A 27,982-nucleotide genomic window follows, 5' to 3' on the forward strand; every position below is an offset into this window, starting at 1 on the left:
TGGCATTTTTCTTCTACTGGTGCAAGGCTAATGTCAACATGTTGCCACAGATTACAGAAATCATCTCTGAATATATCTGGAAGTTAAGCCTTTGGATAAATAATACCACAAATCAAAACTTTTCTTTTACCTTTAATAGTTTACTTTTATGATCCATAAAAAATTCCGAAGTGATTTTCTTGTGTTTATCTTATCCTTAGCAAGTAGCATTGACCTTTAAGTTTTTACTTCACTGTCAAAGTATGTTGAAAGCTTTAAAAGTGAAGCTATCACCTTGGGGATTTGTAAGGATGACTGACACTTACCACTTCACCTCTGCCGCAGCAGCACCGAACGTACACAGCAACGTTGTACCTCAGGGGAAGCTGCTTGATTTTTTTCACTTCTGCTTCAGTGGAAATGGATTGAATTTTCTCTTCAGAGCAGAGTTTTGGTTGCATTAGATTTTAATCAAGTCACTTGTTCACAGTCCCTCCAAGCCTACAAGACTGAGATGAGTAGATGGGCCTGGGGTGAATGTGCTACAAGGTTTGTCAAACCGTGAAACTCCAGGATCTCGGAGATGCCACATGGTGTAGTTGACAATACTCAAAGTGTTCAGAGGTTGCAGCATTACATAAGCTTCCCATCTCTTTAACACTGGGATTAAGAGCGAGAATATGGGAAGCATTTAGTCATAAAATAACTTGTGAGCACATAAGGGAGGAAATACGGCTTTGCATAAAGTGGTGCTGCTGCCTTTCTTCCCCGAAGGTAGGGTTAGCCAGTTAGTAGACTGATATGCCATGGTGTGGCTTTGCTGCTCAGAACTGTTGGTTTGAATTGGAAGCCCCTGCAAGGGGAGAGGCGATTCACCTGGTAAACAGACTTGTGCAGGATGGAGCTGCAGCACTAAGCACTGTCTCCAGCCCCTATCAACCTTTTCATAGTATACAGTATTACTTTGCTCGCAGTTTTGTTTGTTTTCTTTTTTTAATTCGAAATGCATTGTGTGTGAAAGCAGAATAGTGTGTTATTTACGTATCCAATTGTAATACTTAGATACGTGAATTGTTTAGAATGGCCTTAATAACTAATTGTAATACACAGACTCTAATTTAATAAACTTTAGGTGATGAGCATTTGCTTATTTCGTACTGTTATGTTAAATCTGTTTGTACTTGGAATGCCTGGAGCATTTGAAGATAATATCTACTATAATATTTTTCATCTAAAATAACGGGCTGATAAGTTGAGGTGTTGTGTTTAGATAAGTGAATCTTGTGCCTCACCCATGTCTGTGTACATGCATTATTTAGTCTTAAATCTCTCAGACGTTGTTTCTTCTTTTGAAGCAAGGAGGGAAAAGTTAAAAGCTGTACCATTTAATGCTTCTTCCATTTAAGAGTTCTCACATGTAAAAGAGGAAAAAAAAAAGGTTTCTGTGTCTTTTACTTTCCTGCACTTGCATGATTTTTACAAATACTTGGCATTTGTCAGGAGGAAAGTGGAGAATTCTTGGAGAATTCTGATGATTGCTATTTCAGGTGGGCGAGAGATCCATGAGGTTTTTAAGAGGGTAGATTTGCTTAAAAACCATTTTTGTGTCTTTTTAGGAGACAAAGGGTGAAAGTGGGGAATGAGGTGATCACCTGAATTTTTGTTGCTTTTCAGGAGGTAGGGAATTAGATGTTAAACATAAATGCATGTTGTGAAGTTCACTGCATGATACAGACAGTAGTCTTCATTTCCATTACTCTTTGTCCTGTGATAAAGAAGTTACTGAAATGCCAGAAAATATTCATACCCGTTTTCTGTTTTTCATTTCCACGGAGGAGAACGCTGAGGAGATTTGGGTATGAGTTTCCAAGTGTATCTTTGTGTCCCTGCCTACGTGTGTGTGTTTGTATCCATACAGCTCTCAGGCTATTTGCCTTTGTCCTCCAGCAGTTGACTCCTTAGCCTCGTACAGCACTGCTGGGTGCTGACCTAAGGGCAGACGTTGGTAAGGAGCAGAATTCTATTTACAGAAATGAAAGAAAAAATGCCTCTTCTGGTTTTGTGTTTTTTCCACTGATTTTTTTTTTTTCCTGTATAAGCAACCAGCTCGTAATAGAAAGCTATTTATATATCCTGCAGTTAGATACGGCCACGTTATGTTAATTTTGAATACATCTGGGTCAGACTGGCATTCTGCTGAAAGGCTGCAGGCTTCTGCATGTACATGTGCAAGTTATTTTGGGGGTCAGGAACAATCTCTATTCTTCTGAGCTTCGTGTCATAGTCTGACAAATACAGTCCATATTAACTGCAGGATAAACCCACTTTGTTACTTATTTATGTATTCTTTGAATTAATCTGGGTTTCTTCAGGTGGTGTTCTTTGTTTATTCTCTTTTCCTGAGTTGTCAGCACTTAAAATGAAGTATAATGAGAATTGTAGAACGTTCAATGCAGTTGTTGGAAAAAAAGCAAACTCATTTTACTAAGTTGGATTAAAAAAAAAAAAAGGTAACATTCAAAAATTCTTTGGAGTAGTAGTAGAAATTGCCTCAAAAGATTTTTCCAAGTCTTGAATAGGAAAGTTTGCTCATGGCATTTACTTTTTGTTGCTGTTTCTCAGTTGATATTCCGTAGTGAAAGATGTCGAACTAATTAAGCATTAAAAGAACGAGCGGTTAGCAGGTATAATGCTGTTAGACTTCAGTAAATGTGAATGTGACCGTGACCTCCCAGATAGATCAAAGCCTAATCTGTCTGACAGCTACAAGATGGCAGAGCTTGCCACGGGCCTTCTGCTGCTGCCTGCTGAAGCTATTTGTCTGTAAAGCATGCCTGATAGCTAAGAGTATATTTTTAAGGATGAACAGGTAAAAGTAAAAGGCTGTCTTTTGACATTTTAACTAATCCCTTCTAGCCTGTGGTTTGCTGCACATTTAGGATATTTGCTAGCAGGAGAGACTGGCTTTTTCACATATGCAACATGTCATTTTGAATCGGGCGTTGATTTGATGTTTGATAATGTAAGAGTTATACAATGAAATAGATTCTGATTGCATTAAAATGACGTGCCCTGGCCTTTTACCTTTCGTAGACTTATAATGAAAACTGAACTCTCAGCAACGTAAGTTGTCATCTCTTGCTGAGACATGATCGTCAAAGTGAGAAAACCCAGTGTTTATTTTCTGTTAACCCTTTGTTCAATAGGATAGAAAAGACCAAGGCAAATACTGACTTATTATTTTTTATAATTCGAAAAACAAAATGCCATTGTTGATGGGCATTACAAGTTGTGTGCATTTCCACAATGCTAACACACCTGGGTTGTAGTAACAGCGTATTTTATTTACGGGACAATACGTTGTAATGGAGATGATGTGGCTGCTCTGCCTTCTCCTGTTAGCACTTGCCGTTGGTTAGGCTTTTAAAAACTTCAGTGAAATTCTCCAGCCTCATTTCAAATGTTGAGGAGTATCCTGTTGTTCCTCCAAGTAGCGCCTACGTATGTGGAAATGCTCAGTTATGCTTTGCTTGCTTCTTAAAGAATGGCATTAATGCTCCTAAGCTGCTCGAAGAAATCATCTTCTGTTTGGAAAATTACAAAGGAGACCTCACATGCCAGTGAATAAATTCAGGGTGACTGGAACAAATATTAAATCTGTGAAATCAAACTGAATTTATTTTCTGGCTGTAAAGATTGAATTTGTAAATTTGACAGGCAATTTAAAGGGCATAAGTACATAAAATAAAATTTCTTATCCAAATCCAACTTGAAAGTTACCTGTCAGAAGAGGTTAGAAGTCTGCTGTTTTCTCTCCTGAAGCGTGTCCTTTCACTTGTCAGTTTAGAAAGGTTAATACTGTACAAAAGAGCAAAGGAAGGACCCTTTTTGGTGTAGTTTTGTTTATTTAAAAAAAAAAAAACAACAACAACTCAACAAACACAACCATCGCCTCCCCACAGTCATGAGAAATTCTTTTGCTATACTTTATAACTGTGCATAATGTTAATTTAACCAATTCTTGCTCCAGTTCAGGTCAGGCAGTTCACTCGTAGTTGCCCAGATGATCAGAAAAGGGAATCGAGGAATTTATTTTGCAGTTGTTGTCAGAGCTGCCTTTGGAGCAGCTGGGAGAGGCCACTGCTTCCAAATACTTCCCAGCCTGAAATGCTGGGTAGCTTAATATTGCATCGTACAGCAGAAGGTAGCGGGCAGCGGGAGCTCGCTCTGGGGATACTGTTGCAGCTTGAGCCAATTACATGGCCCCTCTGTTTTTGCTTCAAATTGTGCTGTTACAGTGTATTTTTCTGCGCTTCAAACGTGCCTTCAAAGATTGAGTAAATATTAGAACACTCTACTTCTGCCTCGTGATCTGTGAGTAATATGGGTATTAATGGTCGTCCTGATGAGCGTGGTGGAATTCATTCTTTTGTGGCTAGAGCAGCTTGCTGCCTGCTGGGTACTGATGCTGGGTGATAAGGCAGTGTCCTGGCATGCCCTCTGGTTAATAATTGAAGTACAGCTACTGGCAACCAGCATTCAGGGGGTTCTGCAGCAAAATAGATTATAGAGCTGCTGTCTTCTGGAGCTTCCAGCATTTCCTTTTGGCACACCAGAGGAATTCCCAACTTCATAACCCACTGATTGCGAACTTGAGCCTTGTAGTTAAGGGACTCTCTTGGCCATGGATACGAGACCTTTCAAATGTTTTATGGTTAGAAATATTCTGTGTATTAAGTCATTGTTGCTAAAGCACTCCTGAAGTGTTTATGTAATACAGGTGCAGTCTTCTGTGTTGTGAAATTTGTACTGAATGTTTTCAAATTCCACTTGCTTCATAGCAGATCTGATGATATGTTTCCAGTTTATTGTACTTGGTCCATTTAAACTGCAGGTATGAATCGGTTGTATATTTTGATTTTGGCAGCTTGGAACATTGACGTCTTTACTGCATCACAATTGTGGATAAATGATAACTGTGGACAAAACTTGGAAGACTTTCTGTGGAATCAATGTTGTTTCTAATCTGTTTTATCTAAAGAAGCTCTCTTTTTTACCTTATAATATCCAGTGATTAAATCAGGCTCTGATTCTTTTTCCATTTTAAACTATTTTCTTTTCAAAACCATAATCACAAACGATATTTTGTGCTTTCTTTTTTAGGTCGAATTAAAGAGGAAGTACAATGATCAGCACAAAACTACAAGAGGCCTTTTACCAGGGAGCCAGTGGTATGAAATCCAGGCTTACAGGGCTCTGAATCAGGCCCTGGGGAGGTGAGATAAACCTAGTGTGATTAAGAACATGTATATTTGTAGAACTTTTTGCATGCGACGTCTTCAATGGTTGATTCCTCATTATTAACACAGGGTAAATCAGACCAGAAAACTGATATTGCATAAATCAGGTATTCAGGTGCTCTGTACTGGCAGCTGTCTGCCAGTTGTTGTGCATTTGAGCATTGTTAGAGTTCCGAATTTTCATTTTTCATTCTGCAAAGTTAGGCTGCAGATTTATTTGTTGTTATTCCAGATACAGAAAGGAAAGCATTTGCAGAGGAGAAATATTACTGAGCTTATAAATCAAATGAAAAAAATCTTAGGTAATGTGCTAATTATACTCTTGGTGAGTTTAGAACTTTTTTTTTTTAATGTTTAGCCGACAGTATTTTTGAAAGGGATAAATATTTGTTTTGTTTTGTTTTTTGACAGGCCTTTGCTAAAGGTCAATTCAATTATCATGCTCTCTGATCTCTTTCCAGATTTAGAAGTGGTATAGCTTACTTTCTCAAATGAAATAATTCGCTCAAATTTTATTAGCAGGACAGAATTAGTTCATCCTTCCCCAACAGCGTTTACTGTATGCAGGCATAGCTATCTATCAGCTGCATTTAATGTAGATGCTGTACATGTGTGTATATTATACATCTGTATGATAGAGGCACAGACAACATGCAGTGATATGAATGAAGGCTTAGAAACAAACTTGAGACAATATAGTCTAAGTAAATAAAATCTCATTGTAAATTCTTGTTGCTGATATCTTAAGTTCCTCTTACTTATAATTAGCTAAGAAAAAAACTAAAAGAAGTGGTGGAATGCTAGCAGTAAGAAATTAATTTGAAGCTTTGTCACTGAGAAATAAATTTTAACTTGATTCTAGCTTTAGTGAAATTGCTAGTTGTATCATTTGTTATGTGAATAAACGTGTGCTAGTCAAAATTTAACAGGAGGAAATAGACTTCCATTCTGGAATAAACATGTAAATAGTGTGCGTTATTGTTGGACTAAGTCCTTACTGGCTGAGGTTTGGTGAAAGATGACAGGTTTTATAAAAACAGGACAGCCTACTAAGTTATTATAAATCAGAGTATAGCTTCTTGTGACAGACACAGGAAGTAGTTGCTGTAGATACACAAACAGTAGTTGCTGTAGATGCCTGCAGGGATGGGAGTGAGCAGAAGCATGCTAGTCCTCAGTCTGGCACTTTTCTCTTAATTCAGTGCTCTTACGGTATGTGAAGTAACACAAGTCTTTGAAATGAAATAGCAGCCTTTGGGAATTGAACAGATGGTGTGTATGGCCAGGTGACACCATGCAATGAATTCCTTGCAGTGCTGCTTCTCCTACAAGTGCAGGATGTCTCTCCAGCGTGTGTCATTCGTCTAAACTATGAGCTAACCCTTGTCCATGCAGTGAAAAAATGAGAAGTGGGAAGAAGCCTGTTTCTGAATAAAGTTGTGATAGCTCTTCTCATCGTGGAGACATCTCAAATATAAACAATTACTGTTTCTTCAGTGTCACCATTCCCATTTTAAGCCCTGACTGATACACTTGTGTTTTCATGTACTTTTCAACATCTTTAAAAATTGTCCGCTTCTTAAGCAATGGGGGTAATAATCCTAAACTATCACTGACATTATTTTCCATATTTCACTCATGTTATTATTGGGAGGCAGTATGGAAATCCAAATAATGTTAAAAATATCAATGCGTGAGAAGTGAATACTGGAATATTTTTGTAGGTCTATAAACCCTCAACTACAAACTAAAGCGTATCACCCCCAGCTTTGATCTGCACCACTATACATTGCTTTATGAAAATGCATAGTTAATTTTAAAAAAACCCACATGCTTGCCATTGCATTGGAGTTCATTTTTTCTCCTTTTTTCCTGCGTTTCCTCCTTTCAGTATTTAATTTGTCCAGTTAAGAGTAGAATACAAATATGCGGTTTGATGAGATGCTGAATGTTTGTTTTTAATTTGTTTCCACATAGTAATGGAAATGAAGGAAAATTAAGCTTCTGTGATATATTCTGGTAGTACCATTCATGCATCCAGAATGAACATTATTTGCTGCAAGGGAGTAGGAAGATGATCTGTGTATTTTTGCATATCCTAGCAGGCTGCCTCTTTACAATTTCTCCTGTCTGATCCCCCCAGTTTTTTACTATATGGCCTCTAGTTATACAGACATTGTTTTTTCATTGCTTTCCTGTAGGTGTATAAGGCACAGGAGTGATTGGGGTGCCCTTATCTTAGTTGATGACCGCTTCCGGAATAACCCTAACAAGTACATAACTGGTAAGCTGTTTAAAATAAATAAATCTTTTTGGGAAAGTTCCTATTAATAAATGAAGATTACAGAAATATGATTGTAGGAGGTAACAGAGTCTAGCCATTGAACTAAAAATCTGCAGTTGAAAAGAAATTGCTTAGGAGACAATGCATTGTGTGTCTTTGTTCCTGATCTGTTTGGAAAAGACATCTCTAAAGGAGTCAACAGATAATGCTGCTGTCTAGTCAGCAGGTGGAGCTCAGCTGCCATGATACAAATCACACCATTTTCTAACATGTCTTTTGCACAGCAAATGCATTCAAATTATGTACCTTCTGATTCCTTAGATACATTTGTATGTATTCTGCTTGAATAAAATTACAGCTCTACTTGAGAGCTGTAAAAATGACTGCTGTATGAAAGCGTATTGCATTACATTTTTTTGCAATTGACACTTGTGGTTCCTTCTGAATATCTTGCTTAAACTGCAATAAAGTTGTAAAAGCTTTGATTTACTTAAATTCTAGTTTTTGTCATGCCTTTTTAGTACAGTCATAAATATCTATACTCTAAGTTTCTTTCTAATAATTCTGAATAATGAATACCCAGGCATAAAAGCAGTGCATACATAATAAAACTGGGTATATATAAATGTAGTTTTGTTGTAACACTTCTTTTTTTCCTCCCCCATTAGGATTATCTAAATGGATTCGTCAACAAGTCCAGCATCATGAAAATTTTGGTAGTGCACTTGAATCCTTACATGCATTTGCTGAAAGAAACCAGAAAGGCATTGATTTTTCGTCACAGGGTAGCAATGAATTTTTCCATGTACCTTTAAATTCAAAAGAGCTGTCATCAGCTTCTCAACAGGAGGCAACTATTCACCTGTCACCAGATGTTCCTGTTAAAACTGAGGAGCAAAGTTTGGTCCCAGGAACTCATTTAACTACAACCATCGACTCAATTAATCCCGAACCATCAAATCAGCCAAGTAATATCACAGCAATAATGCAACAAAGTATGTTCATTTCCTGTGTGTGAGGGGGGGAAAGGCTTCATTAACAATTTCAAGTGTTCAGTCGTATCTCTCTTGGAAGAAACAAATATTTTTTTTAAAGTATTGAAATGCTATGATGGAAAATAATTATTCACATATGTATACGAGCTGTGCTCAGCATACTGCAGTTACTCTTAAAACAACTGATAATGTTTGAAAAGTTTGTAGTGCAATCAAAATTACTTTCACTTAAATTGATTTTATCATTGAAAAATATTAAGATACTTTAAAATATGCTTGAAACATGATTTTGAACATTATTGCAAGGTTTAATTATTGCTTTGATTCAAGCTGTATCTGCTGTTTAGATACAGTGAGACTCCCTGTGTACAGTCAATTCCTATAATAGCTTTACAAGCAACTATCCATCCATTCCTCAATTTTAGAAAAGCTTGTCATTTCACTTCTAGTAAGATAGATATAAATAATGTAAGAGAATATAGAGTAAAAAATAGAGATTTTTAAATCCAATCGTACATATGCTCTCACTTTACATGGGCCAGTTAATCTATTGATTTCATTAAGACAATTCATGTGCAAAGATAGTTGTAACATCTGGGCTTTTGTTTGTATTGGATCTTAATGAGCATTATAAAATATCTGCAAACCTAATAAAACAGTGGTAATTTTGATGTGCTAAACATGCTGTAAATCAGCAGGGGGAAGGCATATACAATTAATTAATGTGTTGTGATTTTTCACAGGTGGCCAGAAAGTTGATGTGGAGAGTCATTCTCACAATGCAACACAAAGAAGAAAACATATGGACTCCACACCCAGAAGGCCTGCAACTAAAACAGAGAGAGAGCAAAAGAGTGATCGGACTAATTCTGATTTTATGAAAGAGCACTGCTGCTTTAAACCACTGACTTCAACACCTTTGCCTGTAGCCACGAACTGCGTGTCCACAGCAAGCAGCAAACAAAGAAAGAATGTGAACAGTGCTAGTGAACTTATTGGTGGTGTAAATCAATGCCAGTCATCGTTCACTTTAGAACATAAACAAAGTATACCAGAATCACATTTGGAAACAACTGATTTTTCAGTCAAAAACTCAGAGGCTCCAATTGCTGAGGAGCATCTTGATGAGCAAAAGCTTCACAGTGAGCCCTGTAGTGAGCTTCCTTCAGTAGGAGGGAAGCCTGAACTTTCATTGTTAGACATGTCTGCAGAAGCTGAGGATGAGGATGAGAGTCTTTACTTCACACCAGAGCTCTATGATGATGCAGAATCTGAGGAACAGAAAATGAGACCACAAGATCCAGATGAGAATCAGATTGAATGTGGGAAACCTGCAGTAGCTGATGATCTTTGTGTAATCAATACCTCAAAAACACTAAGTGAGCCAAAAGAGATGACTAATGATGATGTCAGAAACACAAGTTTACATGGGACGATGCTGAATGATATCAGTAAGAATAGTGCAGTTAATTTTGAAAAGATGACTAATGGAAAAGAAGCAGAACAGATAGAATCGCAAGAGGTAGACACCAAAAAACGGAAAATCAGCCTTTCCAGATCCCGAAATAAAGGTGTGTCACCTTTTTTACTGGACAATACTAGCACATAGTGACAGCTTCCATAGGAAATGTAATGAGCAGCCTTTACAACATAGCCTCACTGCAGAGCAGTGATTGCTTTCCAGTTCACATTCTATTTTATGTGCTGTTATCAGGTTCAATATATCATGTTGGTTTTGTTTTTCACTGTGCAAATTATGCAGTTATCTGCAGATATAAATAAGATTCTTCACCCTAATTATGTGACCAAAGGACAGGTATCGTGTATGGAAATTCTCTTGCTTGTACGGCGAGGAGGTCTGAGTCTTACAGGTTTTATTAGTCTGCCATTAAACACAAACAGTTGAGTTTACATCAGAAAGCAAAAAATCCATCTAAAATTAGGGTTTTCTGCATTTGTTAGGATTTTTTTTTTAATTAAATGTGTATAACAACAGCTTTGCATATCAAGTAATACCATAGCTTGAGAATGGATACTGAAATAGGTGTATGTTCTTCAGAACTCGCTTCCCTCACATTTCTTTTGTTAAAACAAGTGTATCAGAAGCTGTGCAATAGCAGCATTTGGATATTTGATGATGATAGACTTCTAAATTAATCTTGCTTTGTTTTATACGGAAGTTGAGATTTCTTTGAAATTTCCTTTTGGGAGGATATAATCTCTGGGGGTCAGATTTTGTATGTACTCACATCAAAATGAGGACTCATTTATTTGCTTTTCATTGACATTTTCTATGACATATATAACAATGTAAATTTGTACATAACTAACTTTAAATCTGCCTCAGTCTGCTTTTTTTTTTTTTTTTTTTTTTTTTAACCATTTAAAAATCTCTTTGATTGACTGCAGTCAGAACACCAACCAAGATTTTGCTGTAATAAAATGTCAGGTATGATTTTCAAGAAAAGATTGTTTGTTTCCATCATGTACTTCTATGCAGATGCAAGGTTTTTACAACTGTTTTATGGCCATTTGTGTGTTCTGAGTGAGAGCTGAGTAAAATTTTACTGGTCGTTTTCCACAGAAGTTCATCTAAATAGTATTTTGATGTCCACCTCTACATAACTATGAATGTGTTCATGTCAAAAGTGATTTAAATTGTCTCTTCTTTATGCAATAAATACAACTTTATAAAATTAGGTGCAAGGATGGGAAAAATATTGTTCAGTTTCTGTAACAAGTACTATTATGCAGTATTTACTGTTTGGTTAAGCATTTTCTTTTACTGGTGCCATGTAAGAATCACGTTTAGGTTTATGGAATTCTCATAGTCATCAGGTAATGATGGTAACTATGTTCATGCTCCCACTTGATAAGGTAGAAGCAAGCTCTAATGTTGGGAACCATTTAAACATAAAATATATCTAAAGCTAAGTGTAGCTACTTCAGATTGAAATTTAAGTAATTGATTGAAGGCTGCAGTTCCCTGTGGGACTGGCTTCTGGACAGAACTGTCCTACGGGAAATGGGGAGAGGAGGAAGAAGAGGAAGAGGGGCAGTTTCTTTTGGTGTAAAAGTCGTGTAAATTCTATCTTTGTTGAAATTCTATCTTTGTTGATCTTTCTAGCTAGTTATAACATTCAGTATCTCAGTGGGTAAGAATATTTGTGGGTTGTTTTTTTTTTTTTTTGTTAAAAAATTTCTGGTAATTTAGAATATTAAATTAAATACTGCCAGCCTGCAAGTGGAAGGGAAGCAAAATCAACGAACCAGCTTTCCTAGAGTTGCTTGATTTTCCCAAGTGTAGAAAAGCAAAATTACTGAAAATTCTTCTTATATGTATTAGGTTGACATGATCTCTTATGTCTAATCATAATATCTTGACTTTATTAAAGGATTGAAAGTTCAGAGACAGTACAGAAGAGGAAAATCTACTGTTAGGGCAAGCGGCAACACCTGTGAAAAAAAGGTACCCTGCAGATAAATAACACTGTTGAAGTGATTACTGTTGAATGTTAAGCTGCAAGGGAAATACAGTCTATTATATAATCTTTTAAATGATCTATGGATAAACGCACAGCAACAGTGTATTTGTAGTCTGTATGGCTTGCTCTAGGTCTTTACACTCAATGGAAACCTTTGGTTTTCATGTGAAACAAAAAGGCCAAGTGTTACCAAGTCCTGTTAGCATAGATGAAAGCCACAGCTATTGCCAGCATATAGACTCCATCTCTTAACCTGTTGTAGATGGGATTCCTGCCTCAATATAAGCCATGCTTCCAATTTCTCAAAAGTAATTTTTAGGGCAGGATTGATGGTTGGACTTAATGATGTTAGAAGTCTTTTCCAACCTCAATGATTCTATGACTTGCAGTATAAGAACACAATCGTATTGAAACAGAGTTGTCGACCGTTTTTCAAGATTCCTCTGCAAAATTCCAGTCTAAATCTCTGATAGTCTGCAGCATTATTGGCTGTAAAATACCTCATTTTATGCAAAGCCATTTCTATTTAGGTTAGGTTAAATAATTTTAGCATTTACTACATTATGAGTTAATATAAATGATAAACATGGAGTTGAATAAATTTGAGTGTTTCATATCTCAAGTAGATTTGATAAATTTATTAATGTGTTTATATTTAAAGTCCTTAAACATGCTTAGATGCACAGCTAGTATATGCAAAGGACTATTCATATTAACTCGTATATTGGCTTATTAGAAGGAAAACCAACAACAGCCTTGCAAGAGAGGACTTTATTGTATTATCTGCGGAGCAGAAATACTACCAAAAGCAGAAGGTAAGACCTGTGAAACTGGTCATTTGTTTCAGGTTGGGAACTGTAGGATTCTTTACCCTCTTACTTTCACAATGTTGGATACTGAGGGGTATTTTAGAATAATTGGTTAATTTCTCTACTGGAAATTCTAAGTGATATTTCAGTGAAAATAAATTGCTTTTATTGTAGTTTTCTAGACAGATTTGCCTTGCTTGATAAATCTTGATTGCTCCAGATATATTGATTTATCTTGAAATACAATGGTAATCTGAGTGGCGTTGAAGAGTTAACTGAAGGCAACTTGTCCTGGCATTATGGAAGGCTGAAAGAGATTATTTGGAACACAGTCACCCATTCACTGGGGTGTGTTGCTTCTCAGGATTAAGTGTTAATTTGCTACCAGTTGGTAGTGCCTTGGCACAGTAACACTAGGGATATAATACAAGTTGTAATGAAGCCGTCAAGAGTTTTACTGACAAACTGGACCTGGAGGATCACATTGATGTTCTTTACTATGTAACCTACATCATATTAGTACCAGCAGAGGGCAAACAAATCAAGCTGAACATTTTAAGAAATGTTAACTAGATGTGTTCTAAAATTGCCTCTACTATTTTTGTGATGTTCTTCATTTTGGGAAAGTCTAAAAGCTGATATTAGTAATAACTCTTCTACTTTTTAAAAACGCCCTGTATTTTCAGTCTACTAGACCATATGTGGTAATGATCTAATTATGGGTGTTGTCATCAGTTACATGCAGAAACAATTAGAAATAGGTGCTTAATACACTTGATATATGAAATCCTTGTCTTCCAGGAGAATGTAGGAATCTTTTTATGAATGTTCTTTTAGTGTGGACTTAACTGGTCCCGGTTTTACAAACCGAAAGGTAAGAAGGCTTTGTATGCATTGGAGTACATCTCTGGAGCTTGAAAGAAAGCCAGAATGCTGGATTTTTGGATGGTGCTAGAAATGATAAGAAGATTGAGATGGAGACATGAGCAGAGACCTGTTTCTTACCCAGAGTCATGCTTACAACAACCACTATGCTGTGGGATCCTTACACATCCCTTCTTAATGGCCCCAGAAGCTCATAAGTGATGAAACAGTTACAGAACTGGCATCAAAGAAGAGATAGTAGCAAGAAGAAAAGTTCTTGATGCAATCCTATGTGTTAAATAAAATCACTTAGAATTGCTGAGGTACTTTGATGCTAACAGTTACCATGGTGTCCATTGTCACTAAGAAGTTTAATGCAGTTTAAATTGAATTTCAAATATCAGTTGATGAGAATTTTATAACATAAATAATCTGCCATGGATTGAAGAAAATTTTAAATATGTGACTTTATCCAAAATGAATTCAAACTCCGTAGTCAATTTGGGAGTTATAGCAAAAGGAAAACTATCTGTTGAAAAGCAAATTTTGGATGCATTAAAAAAATAAAATTAAATAAGGCCCTCTTCCAAGGTCCGTTTACATTAATAGAAGTCTTTTCACTGACTTAAGGCAGTATTGGATCAGGGCCTAAATTACCATCTTGTGAATATAGAAAGTTTGCAGTATGTTTGAACAGTGCTGCATTCAAAACCATGTGTATATGTAAGTCTTATACCCTACTTTCTAAATTGTAGGCATTTTGAGAAAAACTTGTTCTGGTGATATTGAGATGAAAATAATCTTGAAACTCTTCAGAAATATTCATGTAAGAAGTAAGGAGTCCATTAATAACTGTACATGTGAACTAGATGTCACTTCATGTGATGATAACATGATGTTGGTCATCTCAGATGTTGCAAGTCTCAGTCATCTTAAAGAAACTTTGAAGATTTATCAGATGCCAGTGAAAAGCAAAGGTAAATTTTACTGATTATTGGTAAATACCACTTAGCATTTGTCAAACCCTGTAGCTTTAAAAGAAATACTTTTCATTTCCTCCAGCTACTCCTGATTTTGGTAACATGTTTTTATCTCTTGATCTACATATGAAATTTCCTTCTGTAGAGAGGACCAGTACAAGTCTTTTGCCCCATTAATTCTTACTCTCCAATATACTTACAGAAGTTTTGCAGATATTTTTACTGGAAAATGTTTATGAGCCAAGAGAAACACCTGAGCGTTCAAAAAAGCCTGTAACCTGTCTTTCATTAAATTGTTCTATAAAACGTTCAAAGCTGTACTAAATCTTTTTCTGTATATTTTCCTTATTAGGAAATTTCCTCCTTTTGAGCGACACGATACCAGGTTATAAAATGTACCCTCTACTTGTTTTCTGTCGTTACCCATTGGCTAAGTGTGGTTGCTGCAATCATTGCTTTCTTTGTGACAGATCTTGTATTGATTTTTCAGTTACCTGTTGCTGTGTAACCCTGACTTCATTTTTCTGATCTTCACCTCTCTGTCGTCTTGCTTCATTATGTTTCTGCTAAGAAATAATCATTTTACAATACTATGTTTTATTGCCAGTGTGGTAGTTTGAGTTTGCGTTGGTTCTTCCTCTAGACCAGGTTGCTCACAGCTCCATCCAGCCAGCAGCAGAACTCTGCTGACATCTGTGGAACTCTTTATGTTTAACCAAACACTGACGATGGACACCAGGCTCCTCTCCATTCCCAAATTCCTCAGGCCCTTAAGTAATATTCTGATCAAAAAGAAAGCGTAAGAATAGCAAAAGGAGAATTGTTCACGTTCCTTATAACAAATAAAACTTATGAATTAGAGGTGCATACCCAGCCACAGTGGATATATAAAGTAGGTCTCTATAGCTGCAGTGTGTTTGATAGGAAATGAAGCCAGGTATCAGACTGCAGTGTGTGATCCTTTAGCTACATTCAGGTGACAGAAGCCAGAAGGAAAGTATTGGTATTTGCAAGTGCATGGGTAGCTCTACTATTAGGATGGCACAATTGTGTGTGGGTTTTGTCACAAAGGCTCTGTTTTAAATGATACTGAATTTGCAGAGATGAGTAAGAGTTCCTTATCATGTGACTTTCTGCTAAAATATGAAAATTAAGTTTTGAATTGTGAAGTGCATCTTAGGATCCCTTAACTTTATTAGAATATCTCTCGGTGCTGATGTAAAGCATTTCTTTCTTTCTTTCTGAAAGGCACAAATGCCAGTTTATCTTTAAATGCTGTTTGGAATGAGAAGGAATATTCTCTGACAAGTTACTTACAGTGCAGGAACTGCCTCGTCCAGTCAATGTCTCCGTGCCCTTTGATAGGAGCTGAGGTTATTCATTTCAGCAATAAAGCACAGTCATGGGTAAGTAAACTGGTTTATTTTGTGCATTAGAATGGTTACTGAGTGACTGTAAATATTAAAATACCATTTCTTTTAAAAATAGAATGAAAATTTTACCTAGATTAATTATATATTATTTCATCTGATTTCTACTACAGAGATTTGAAATTATTTTCTATATTAAAAACTGAATTTAGATACCTTAATACATTTGACATTATTTACATCTAATTTGATGCAATGTCTGTAGTATTATGCTTTATGAAGAAGGATAGGAAAAGAGGCAGCAGCTATCCACGTCTTTGATGAAGGGAAAATCAGAACAAAGCATCAGATATGCATCAGACACAAAAATATTAATCAGACCCTGAATAATTAACATGGATAAGGTCAGAAGGAGTCAACAAGACAAAAATTATATGTATTGTGTTTCCAATAAGGTTAGCAAACACTGTTAGCAAAGAGTCAATAGAACTCTTTGAAATCTAGATGAGAAAGGTATGTAATGTATACTTTATTGTACATTTAATAATACTTTGCTTTAAGGTAAAGAACAGGATTCATCCTGAATGAGCTTTGCAAATAACCTCAGGATACCTATCTCCTGAATTTTCCCGCATTTATACCGTGGGTAGAAAGATAATTGCATTTAATTTGTGATAGAGAATGAAATTTAATTCTACTTTGATGTTTTTCAATAGTAGCTGTGCAAACTGAACAGTGTCAGCAATTTCATTCGTGCAGCTCTCCATGCAGGCAATAGAAGGGGCTTGGGGCTGCCCTTCATACCGGGTGCAGCAGGTACAAATGTGTAATCAGCTGGTATTGGGTTTACAAGTATGTGCTTTTGCTGGTGTAACATAAACAAGTGTTGTGCTCTTTGCCTACCTGCAGCTCTTAACTTCCTCTGTTTCTTTACCTAGAAAAATGTGGTTAATTGTTAGTTTCCTGAATATGTCTCTTTCTCTTCTTATGTTCTGTTTCCATCCAGTGGAAAGAAATCTTGGTAAGCTCTTAGGCTAGGGAAGAGCAACACAGGCTAAAAAAGACCACATCTGGCTTTAGGGAGTCATTCTGCAAGCTGGTGGCTTTCAGTAGAAACATATCTAATCTCCTAATGCATGTCTTTGTTTCAAAGAGACTCGAGGGAAAAAAAAAATCCCATTATCTTCAATAGACCTGTAAAACAATTGTCAGAACTGACATCTCTCCTTTGGATCTGTTGCAAACTGTATGTGCCATGACTAGATTTATATGGCAGATGACTTGAATGTGAGAGTTGTGGAGAAGCCACTCTTCTTTTTTCCCTCTTTGGTAAAAGTAATATTACTTACTTAGAAAGATGGAATGGGCTGGGAATGAATGATGTTAGAGGTAAATACAGCTTTAATTCTATCATCTCCTTGCTTTAAATCAAGTGTCTGTTTTTCTTTAATTGGGAGTATGCGAATGTAAATGAAGACATGTAGAACGAGTAAAGGGAGTATAAAATTATGATTTGTTATATGCTGCCATATGCCAGAACAAACACACATGTATTAAAGTGAAGAAGTGTGATCGAGTCAGTTTTAGCTCCCAGTTATGTATCCTTGAATACCAGATCCTGCTGTTATTGAGCAATATATTGGTAGTGAAATTAACGTTGCAGTCTGTACTGCTCCTACCCTATGTTAAATCATGTTTGTTGTCACGAGGTATCGTATGTCATCTTAAAGTACTTTGTGTCATGTGCTCTCTATAAATCAAGTACAGTTGGTTCTGGAAGATGGGGAATTATTCATTTAATAGAAATCATGTAGCAAAACAAGCTTAATGTAGAATCACTGGGTTTGATATCTGTGATTTACTTCTAGGGTTGGTAACCCGCTAGATGTAATGCTGGATTTTCATGAGTTAAATTGCAGGCGTGATTATCAAATTAAATTTTGTAAATCTTTTTTTGAGAACCTACTTTCTTATATATAAATTACACATTTATACTGAAAATAAGATTTTTAGATTTGCTGTTATGTTTCTACAAATTCAATTACATCACATGCTAGCTACTGACCTAGAAACCTCCATTAGGTTATTCAGGCTTTATGTGACATCAGTGGCATATAAGTTCATACTGTTATTTATGTTCCTTAAATGACTCTAAATAATTGCGTATTCACGTTTATGGTCTTTGTGCAACTAGAACAACTTGGTAGATGACAGCACTTCAGAAGCAGAATGCTTTAAGATGGAGCCGAGCTAATATAATTCTTCTCTATGTTAAAAGGTGAACGAAACTTTGACAATTAAGTTTTTAAACTTATTAAGGAGTTGTTGCTATCACTGATTAGACAGTCAGCTGTTGAGGCAGTAGCTTTTATATAACAGGATATTGTTTTGCTCATCATGTTACCACATTTGGCAAACTTTTATCTTAATGCGCCTATCGGGAATACCAGTCTGACCTCAATCTGAGTAAAGCCTTAATAGTCGACGTGAGGGATGCTTGCAGGAGGTGGCACGGTCATTTTCGCAGACTGTATATTTGTTATCGCATGTTAATCAGATTCATCATTCTGTTTAATAAAGATTTCATCTGCCACGCGAATGCATAATCGGCTATGTCTGAGTGACCGTCTTTTGTCTTGAGCAGATTGCTAAAACTGTATTAAGCATCATTAGACAAAAATGACGACCTTATTAATTTGTCCTTTATGTGTTTTCCAGCAGATTGGACCTCATTATTATGCAAACACAGTACACAGAGCAGCACCAGAAGTAGCTCATTAATGTTTCTTTCCCCTTAGTATGTAACAGATTATTATTGTGAAGTGTGCATGAAATAATTGCTAATTATGCGCCTTAAATGGTACAGTGATTGTCTAGATTTTTTTTTATCCAGAGTTCTGTGGAAGACCATCAGAAGCTACAGGTTAACAGCACTGAAGCAAGTAAACCAGAGGAAGTGAATCACAAAACATGCATTTTATCACACATTTTCCTGCCTGTAAGGAGTAATTAGGACAGCTATGGATAGTTTTGTGCTTACGCTATTTCATATTGCATAAGAAAGTACTGTCAGCTGGCCTAATTTAAGGTATAACTTAGTATGTCAGCCAATGAATGTATGCAGGTAGAAGCTTGAACCATTGAGTTACAGTAAAATAAAAAACGGTGTCGATTCTTTAATGGCAGTTCTTCAGTGAGCATGGTTCCCTTATTTATACACCATTAAAAGCTTCCATTTCCCAATACTGTTCCTTCCACCTTATGTTCTCCCAGTCATTGCATTTATTACTGGCTCTCTTTTCAGTATAATTCTTCTTAAGATTCATAAGCATTATAGAAATTAAATGTTAGGATTTGGCATTTGTCTATAGTTTGACAACTTTGTGCTAAGTGTGTAATTGGTTTAAGCTGGTGGTGCTTCGTACTTATCCGTGGCACATCTTCTGTAATCTGTCTGCCACCATAGCTGATAAGACTTGGCCACAACTGAAGTTTCTGCAGCACTGGAAATAAAACCCTGATCCATTAAGGGTTTGTGTGGGTTTAGCTTTATAATCTGGTTTAGAAATTGTGAGTAGTCAGATTTTAGATGCAAGATTTGTTGTCGAAAAAGCATCATGAAAACAATTACAACAGCTTATGCTTTCTTAGCCTGTTGTTGACAATCTAACCTAAATGCAGTGAGTATTTCTGAAGAAAAGCATTCTTAGCTGGCAATTATTTATTACAATTGAGCACCAAAATAGGTATCTTTGAGAGTCAGGAGGATACCAGTCATCCAGCATTACTTACATTAAATAATTTTGGAGTCTTAACTGTATTTGGCTGGTCTTGAATAGTTGCTGATGTCAGCTGGCACTATTTCAGTGTGATGGTTGCTGCAAACAGAGCTAAAATAAATGGAGCAGGTTAGTCAGAAATTATTTTTTAAACATTTCGTGTTTAATGGATCATTACTGAATATTTATGAGAGACAGATATCTTCCAAAAAATAAAAATGGAAGTTTTCAATGCGGACACCAATTTCTTTTTTACTACACTGCTGTTGGCTCTTGGGCATATGGCTGAAAGAAACCTTGGATCCGCCGTACTTTTTATTTTCATTTTACCAAAAATGCATTCATTTCTGCTGCTTCTGTCTTTTCTCTGTGGTCTTTGCTGTTTTCAGATGTTACTAAAGCTTGAATTTTAGGGAACACATTGAAAAAGTACTTGCAGGATACCCCTACCTTCTCATTTAAAGAATGCTTGCAGCCATTTTGTGAATATTGTTAAAGCTGCTGGATGTACCTTATTAACGAAGAAGAAATGGGTTTATGACTCTGGAAATAAGGGTAAACGATGTCTTACCAAATGCCTTTATAGATACATGTGTATGCCATGTTGTCACTGCAAAATCTTCCTTGTATTTACTATGGCATCCATGCTTGCGTTATTCTTTGATAAGCCTGAAAGCTCTACATATCAAGGACTGATTATATTATTGTTTACTGAGTTCTTTGAGGGCTATATTTAAGTGAAACTAAATCCTCATTAGTGAGAACATGTCAGGCACTCAGTGCCACCTTACAGTTGTTTGTGCTTTTGTCTTCAAAGTCTTAAGTCTTAAGTCTTCAAAGACTTAAATTTTCCTCCGCTTCATGAATTACAGTACCAGATACTTAACAGCTGACAGATGAATATTAGCATGGCTGTTGGCAAGAAGAGAGAACTCTTGAGTAACTTCTAATCAGATAAGGATAACTGCAGAAGGGGGCTTACGAAGCACAGGGGCAGAACCAACTTCTTAGGTCACCAAGTCCATTTCTTCTTCCAGGTTTTACCATGGTACAATTTATGGTGGTCAGCCAAGTTGACTTACAGTCCAGAAGTACCATTTCTTCAGCTTCTGTAAATGTCTTCATGTGTGTAAGGAGTCATTATGAGGGTAAATAAGGAGATGTCAGTAAATGTAGTGATATGTTTTCTTTCCCATTTTTCTTTGTTGTCTGGGTTGGAGGCATGAAGTTGTGTATGCTTCTTTAAGGACTGCAGGGTGATTTCACAGCATCCCATACAACGTGCTTTACCTGAGGATATCTTTTATCATTGGTGCTGACAGACAATTGCTCTTTGGATGTAGTCTTGCACCCATAATCTTGTGCCCTTCTCACCTTAGGACTGCATTGTTTACATGGACCCAAGTAACTGGCAATGGGCCTGCTTGGATCCACACCAGTCCGTGGGGCTGCTGTGGAAGTGGTGTAAGGAAAAAAAGCATGGGCAGAGGAGGAAGAGTTTGGAGTTCATATTTTGCCATATTTTTTGCCAATTTTGCCAATTGCCATATTTTATTTCTTTTCTTAAAATCCGAGACTGGACTTTGAGAGCAATGTAGCCCTCTGTTGCATTAGGGCAGCTCTTTGTGAAGCTGCACTGGAAAATGTATTTCTGGAATGGTTTGGATTAAAAATATTACCATTGTTTCATGGGGGTGTTTTTATGCTGGATCACTTCAGGAATCTGATTTATGGTATAAGACCACAAACAGTTTTATCAACAAAACTAGATCTGGGAAAGCAGGAAGCTGTTGTACCAATAGCTGATGCTTACTGAGTTATGGGAAGTGTACAGTAGCAGCTGCTGAAATTACAGATTCAACATTCTGATTGTTTCATATTCTAATGAGCATCCATTGTGACAAGCTGGTATTTTATACTGATTATGTCAGTCACAGAGTGCAGCTGCCACTGACCCCTCGATCACCAGTAACAAAAACCCTCTTTGTTATCAGTATGGGAAATATCTTGGCCATTATGGGTGTGAATTCAAAACAGAATAGCAATCATGCGCAGGAAAAATTCAAAAGCTCCATGATTCGTTGACATGAGTCTAAACATCTCATACATATTGTTATATGTGAGTCCTTTTTTGAAGTTTTACTGTACATTTCTACATAATTAAATTATAAACTGCTAAAGCATCTGAGTGCCACAGAGCTTTCATTCACTAGATGCACTGAAACTTCTCATCAGTTTTGTCCACTGAGCTCTACCCTTTTCTAAATTTCTGTTCTCTCATAAAACGCAAATCTGCAGTCAAGGTAAGAATATTTGCAATTTGACTTTCGTTCTGAAAGTACTTTCAAGTAGTTTGACACTAATTTTACTAAGTGAAAGCCATTTTTCACACTTTAAAAGCCAAGTGGCTGTAGTAGAATGAAAGAGTGAATTAGATTTGTTGCAGATGTTTTCTGAGTTGGATACCTCTGGGTTCTGTAAGGCATTTCTCATTTCTGGGGAAATTAGAAGAAAATCAAGTTGTGTGACATAAATATGATAGATTTACATAATTAAACTCTATAGTATATCTCAGCCCATGCGGGCTGTGGGGTGCAGCGTGCAGGAATATTTTCTGTAGTGTCTATGTCTGGGTCGTTCAGTGCAGGAATTCTAGTTTGGGAACTTTTCTAGTCCTTAAATTGCTACCATACAGCAATAATATAAGGTAGGGGGTGGAAAGACAGACAATTACCACCATTCTTCCATATGTAATTTGTATATGGTATTGGTTATTTTTATTAAGTTCATAGTTTCTTCCTCTTGATGGAATACAAACATTTGGCCAAATTCTTTGCCTGAAGTCATTGGAGCCAAGGATAAATTTGGTTTTCTCCTCTCTGAAGGGCTTGAAATAATAATAATAAAAAAAATTGGCCACGATTTTAAAGATTTTTATGGTGTTTATAGATAGATGCGTGGCTATACAAAGATTTAGCCGTGCCTGTCTTCAGGGAAGGAAAGAACACTATCAGATAAAACAATACCTCAGCACATTTGAATTCACGTAAATCGTACGTGACTCCGGACTTCTCTGAGTTCTCTCTCCTATGGTTTCCTGATATGTAACTGGAAAAACTTCTGCATACGTTTAGCTTGTGCTCATTAAGTGCTTTGAAACGGTCAGGTTAAAGTTCATTTAGAAGCACGCGGATTATTTAGTGGACTTATATCTGTTTTCTCCCACTTATATCCTTCTGTGTGATCTAGTTTTAAAGATGTAATAATATAAAACTAATGAGTATATTCATTCTAATTGGTAGAGAATTTTTCTTGTACGTGCAAGACCTTTCATTTATACATTACTTTTTTTTAATGCAGTGGAAAAAGTGGTTGTTGTAACTTCAGATAGAAGTAAAACTAAAAACACCAAAAAAAAAAAAAAAAAACCCAAACACAAAAGCAAACAACTTTTCTTGGGCAGTTTTGACATCTACATTTTATATTTCAGAAACCTCAGCTGCAGTTCACACTTGTGGAAACTATAAGTGTCCTTTTATTTTTAACTGCAGCCTAGGGTATGGTTGAAAGAGGCATATTTCCATTTTGGCTTTTGTTTGAGCAGCTTCCAAAACATCATTCTACTCCTTTTCTGGAAAATTTGCCAAGTCTAACTCAGATTAAGTTTCTTTGTTAGATTTGTTCTTTTAAGCATCTGGATCAGAAACTGTATCCCATGCTATGGAGTAATGAAACATTTGGAAATCATCTGAGAAATGGTAGTAAGCCATGATAGTACTGTACATTCTTTTTAGCTGTAAGAAATATGTAGCTTACAGAGAAATTTGGGGTTTTTTTGAGTAAGCTTTACTTTGAACCTCCCTACTAAGAGGTTGCAGTTCATTCTTCTGGACGCAAACAGGCACTTTTATCTCTTAAACTGTTGTCATCCCTATTATCATCATGAAACACTGTTTTGCTTGATGTGTATCTATATTCCAGAGCAAATTTCAGCATTTTAGGACATTTCAGAAGAAAAAAAATAGACGTACAAACAGCAATTATGTGAATTATAATTTGGATTTTTATTGTAAGTCAGAAAGCCAAGGGTGGGTGGTTGGTTTGTGTCTTTCTGATGCATTACTACTTCTGCTGTTTAAGAGGTAAACCAATCTTGTACATGTAAGTTCATCAGTGGGGCTGGAAAAATCAGTTTAAAATAAATCATTGGAATTTATAGTATGAGAAAATGTTTTTCTCATGTCATAAACTTGAGAACCTTATAAAGTCAGTCTGCTCACATTATACTTTCAGTTTTGAAGAATATTGTTTGCTGAAGAGAAACAGATCTGAATGCTAGTGGTAAAGAACTAGTGTGCCCTCTTAATTAGCTGTGTAACAGTACTAAATTGAAGAAATGTTTGTACATTAAATACAGGATGGGGAAGAAGAGACAGCTCTTGAGAATGTGGACAGGAACATGCATGTTTTGTATTACTTTTAAAGCAAATATATTTATTCACTTAGAAGAATTAGTGCTGTAGCCAAAACATTCATTACTTTCCTTCACAGTGTACCATTCACATGACTGACTGGGATTAAGAACCTGGCTTTATTTGGGGTGTTTGAGTAAATGCAGATGTTTAATTATATTGCATATATTATGCATTTATCTAAATTTTTATTAATTGATTTCCCAAATATTTTATTGCTTTGAAAGGCATGAAAAGCAGGAATTACCAGGAATGAAACCTGAATGTTTACGTTCTTATAGCAAGACTTCAACCATCAGATAAAACAGACAACAAACACAAACCACTTGTCGTGCTGGTGGTTATTTTGAGTGTCACCTTTAGGGAATGAACCAAAGCCAATTTACTATGCAACAGCGTGGGATTTTTAATTTTTTATTTTTTTTTAACTTTCTCTTTTAAGCTTCTGTTATCTAGTCCCCTCTTGTTACACTGAACCTCTTGTAAAATTTCTTACTCCATCTTGTGCACTTCACTCTCCACGAGAGAAAGGTTCATCCTGCCTTGGAAGAAAGTGACCTGGTCAGGAGGCAGGCACAGGAGGCAAGTCAAGAGGGACGTAAGGCAGTAAAAAACCTCCAAAGAGGTTTTGTTGAGCAGCGTTCACAGAAATCGTATTATCTGTTCGACATGAAGCTGCTGACTTCTTTAAACTCCATAGCCACTGTTGTGTCAGATGGTGCTCTTTCAAAAGAGCTTCCACAAATGTTTGGTTTCTGGGCGTGTGAATAATTGGTTTCTTCAGTGGGATCTGCATCGAGCTCAGAGCCTCGTGGATTTGTTGGTTCCCTGTCACTGGAGATCGTGTGTGCAGCCAGCTGAAGTTGTTTCTGTGATTTGCAAATGCTCTGCTCTTTGTTTTTAGAGGCTGTTCTCTGGCTCCCATCTTTGTCACCTAAGATGGTTTTTTTTTTTTGCAGGGTTTGGACCCATTTGCTCAAGTGTAGATGCCTCTGTATTGATGTAGGAGAAAGTAGCATAAATGGTTGCACAGTACATAAGAAGCAGGAAAAAGCAGATGGCTGCTCTGTTAATGGGGCTTCTCCACTTGATCTCACACGGAGAGAGACCTTTTCATTGTCAGAATTTCTCAAAGCTCATTGATTTTTCATTCTAGCAGGATTTATTTGCTTTTGAATCACTGCTGTGCTGTTATCATTAGATACTGAACCTTTCACTGGGCTGCACATTCCACTAGTTTTTTGATACTTGGTCTTTTAGGATTCCTGCACAGAACTTTTCTTCCCCCCTCCCCCCTCCCTTTTTACATTAAGAACACTTAATAGATTCTTAATAAAGTAGACACTGTCCGTTTTTATTTTTAATATTCTAAATGCAGTTTGACTTTTTTACAGTTTTTGCTTAACACACAAAAAAAAAATCAAAATCTCATAATTCTTTTTAGTTTATCACCTAGGTTTTATATGTATCAGATTATTTTCCCGTAAATTCTATACAAATGCATTTCTTTCATTAAAAGAAAGAAACAGAGGTGTTACGAATGAAAGGTAAGCTTTCTTGAACAGCGTTATTGAAGTTCTTTTTTTGCTGAAGGAAACCAGGACAGATGCCTCAAGTCAAGGTTGCAAAACCAAAGTTTTCTGGAGCTGTGTGCTTAAGCAGGAACAGCTGCAGTCTTCTGTTGCTTCTTTTTTAATTATCAGATCTGTTTCTTTCAGTATATCCTTGCTTGTGGTCTGGATCTGTAAAATATGAAAATATGGATTGAATAGAGATTCATGTTTACTTATTTATGGCTTTGGGCTTACAGAATAAGTGAATATACCCAGAGTATTTTCTCTGCATATCATCTTATTACCAGTATTTTTGTAATGAATGCCATCTTGAGCCTTCAAAGGAAACCATTTATCTGTTTTGTGGCATATCATATTTTACTGCATTAACAGGTCTGATATTATCGCAGGAGAGTTCTCAACCAGTTGTTTGGTTTGATTAAAGATGATTGCTAGTCACGTAAGATGCTATTGATTTTCTTTTTCTTTTGGCAAAAGCAAGGTATGTCAGCTTATATAGCTCATTTGTCCTCAATGACCTGGATGGAGATTGAATCTTCCTTCTTTCTGTGTTTTTCAATAGCATGACTCTGAAGTCTGCTGGGTTTATGTTGTCATAACTTAATCTATGTTAGAACCCTGGAAAAGAGTTGTTTTGTAAAGGAGGGGTAAGATATCTTATTAGCTGCTCCCATGAAAGAGCATGAATATCTGTCATCTAGCTGCTGCATGACATGCTACGTGAAAATGGTATTAAGTTACATCCTTCCAGTTTGTCTTTTTGTCTGTTTCCTTTCAAACAGCCAAGGTACTTTTTAACTTTCATTTCTGTAGATGATGTTAAGGAGACAAAGTGCACGGGGCTTCTGAAGCGCTCTTTGCAAGGAGCAGTTGGCAGTTGGTTGCTCTGATGAAGCTTTGGTTCCTAGAATTGAGTGAGCATGGATGAACATCAGCTTTCCTTGATGAAATGATGTTTTTAATCCTCAAGATTTTACAGTAAAGATTGAGGCAGCAGAATAGAGATGTATAATTCAATCTTGTAGACTTTGTCTCATTCTCAGGCTTTCAGAGACCTGAGTCATGATTTTTGGACTGTTGCTAATGACATTATAAATGCATAACCAATGAATTTGGGCTATGAAATTTCTGTCCTGCTTGTGATTTACTGAAACGTAAGTAAGTCAGCCATATTGTATCAACCCTATGCTATGAACCTTCAGAACCTGAGACAATGGAGGGAACTTTGATGATTCCCAACTGAAAATAGTAGCTGGATGAAAAGCTATGAATGTGTGGGACAAACAGGTCTTCCCTGGAGCCCCCAGGACGCAGGAGTTAGTGGTGGGAGCAATGGGGCTGTAGACAGAGGCTCTGGAGCCAGACAGGAACCAAAATAGCACCCTGGGTATGGCAGCCTAAGCTGGGAACTAATGTGTAAGTCACAGGTCAGGGGTGCTGCTTGGAGCCACAGCCACAGGCTTGCATTGTTGTCCCAAAGCTGCCTTAAATAGAATTACTGCTCCTTGTCCAGTCATGTAAGGCGACTCTGCTTGTAGTTATGGTTACCCACCTAGAAGGGCTGGCTTATCTAGTGCTGTTAATACCAATAGAGAACTTACATTTGCACCTATTAATTTTGGCAGTGGAAGATAGTGTTCTGCTAATTGAGAAATTGAATTGTTTTAGAGAGGAAGAGAAAGCTTTGTAATCCAAAGAAAATACAATAGGGTGACTTGGTGAGTTTTGGATAACTTTTGAAGAACTTGATTGAAGCTTAACAAACTCTCATCTAAATGGAAGTTGAAGTTTATTAGCAATATCTAACGTGCAGACTACTTCTGATGGTGGAAACAGGAAAATCAAGTAGCAATGTATTGCTTATTTCACTGATGTTATATCGAAATGCACATCCAATGGAGCATGTGGAATGCTAGGCATAAAAGATCAAGCTTAAGCAGATGTTCAACATGATTCTTCTCTAGACCTTAGTTTACATCTAAGTTTTATGTCAAGTTGTTTCATGTTTATTTATTTGCTTTCCTTGCATAGGAAAAAAAACGTGGACAGCAAAAAAAGGGGAATAATATGACAGTGCATTCCAGATGATTA

At 36.6% G+C, this 27,982-nt stretch overlaps 1 protein-coding gene across 5 annotated transcripts in view; it reads left to right on the forward strand.

Moving 5' to 3' along the window:
* Positions 1-27,982, forward strand: part of BRIP1 (BRCA1 interacting DNA helicase 1) — a 103,690-nt gene that overhangs the window by 38,906 nt on the left and 36,802 nt on the right. For all 5 annotated transcript variants that reach the window (XR_014887576.1, XR_014887575.1, XM_031556457.2 and 2 more), the window contains exons 17-24: positions 5,143-5,255; positions 7,481-7,563; positions 8,232-8,558; positions 9,302-10,129; positions 11,954-12,027; positions 12,780-12,858; positions 14,472-14,693; positions 15,945-16,102. Coding sequence is in view for 3 of the 5 variants with exons in the window: in XM_031556457.2 (XP_031412317.2) it covers positions 5,143-5,255; positions 7,481-7,563; positions 8,232-8,558; positions 9,302-10,129; positions 11,954-12,027; positions 12,780-12,858; positions 14,472-14,693; positions 15,945-16,102 (1,884 nt within the window). In the remaining 2 variants the exon portion in view is untranslated. The remainder of the gene's footprint in view (positions 1-5,142; positions 5,256-7,480; positions 7,564-8,231; positions 8,559-9,301; positions 10,130-11,953; positions 12,028-12,779; positions 12,859-14,471; positions 14,694-15,944; positions 16,103-27,982) is intronic.

Source organism: Meleagris gallopavo, chromosome 21, assembly GCF_905368555.1.
Source record: "Meleagris gallopavo chromosome 21, MGAL_WU_HG_1.1, whole genome shotgun sequence".
Lineage (NCBI taxonomy): Eukaryota > Metazoa > Chordata > Aves > Galliformes > Phasianidae > Meleagris > Meleagris gallopavo.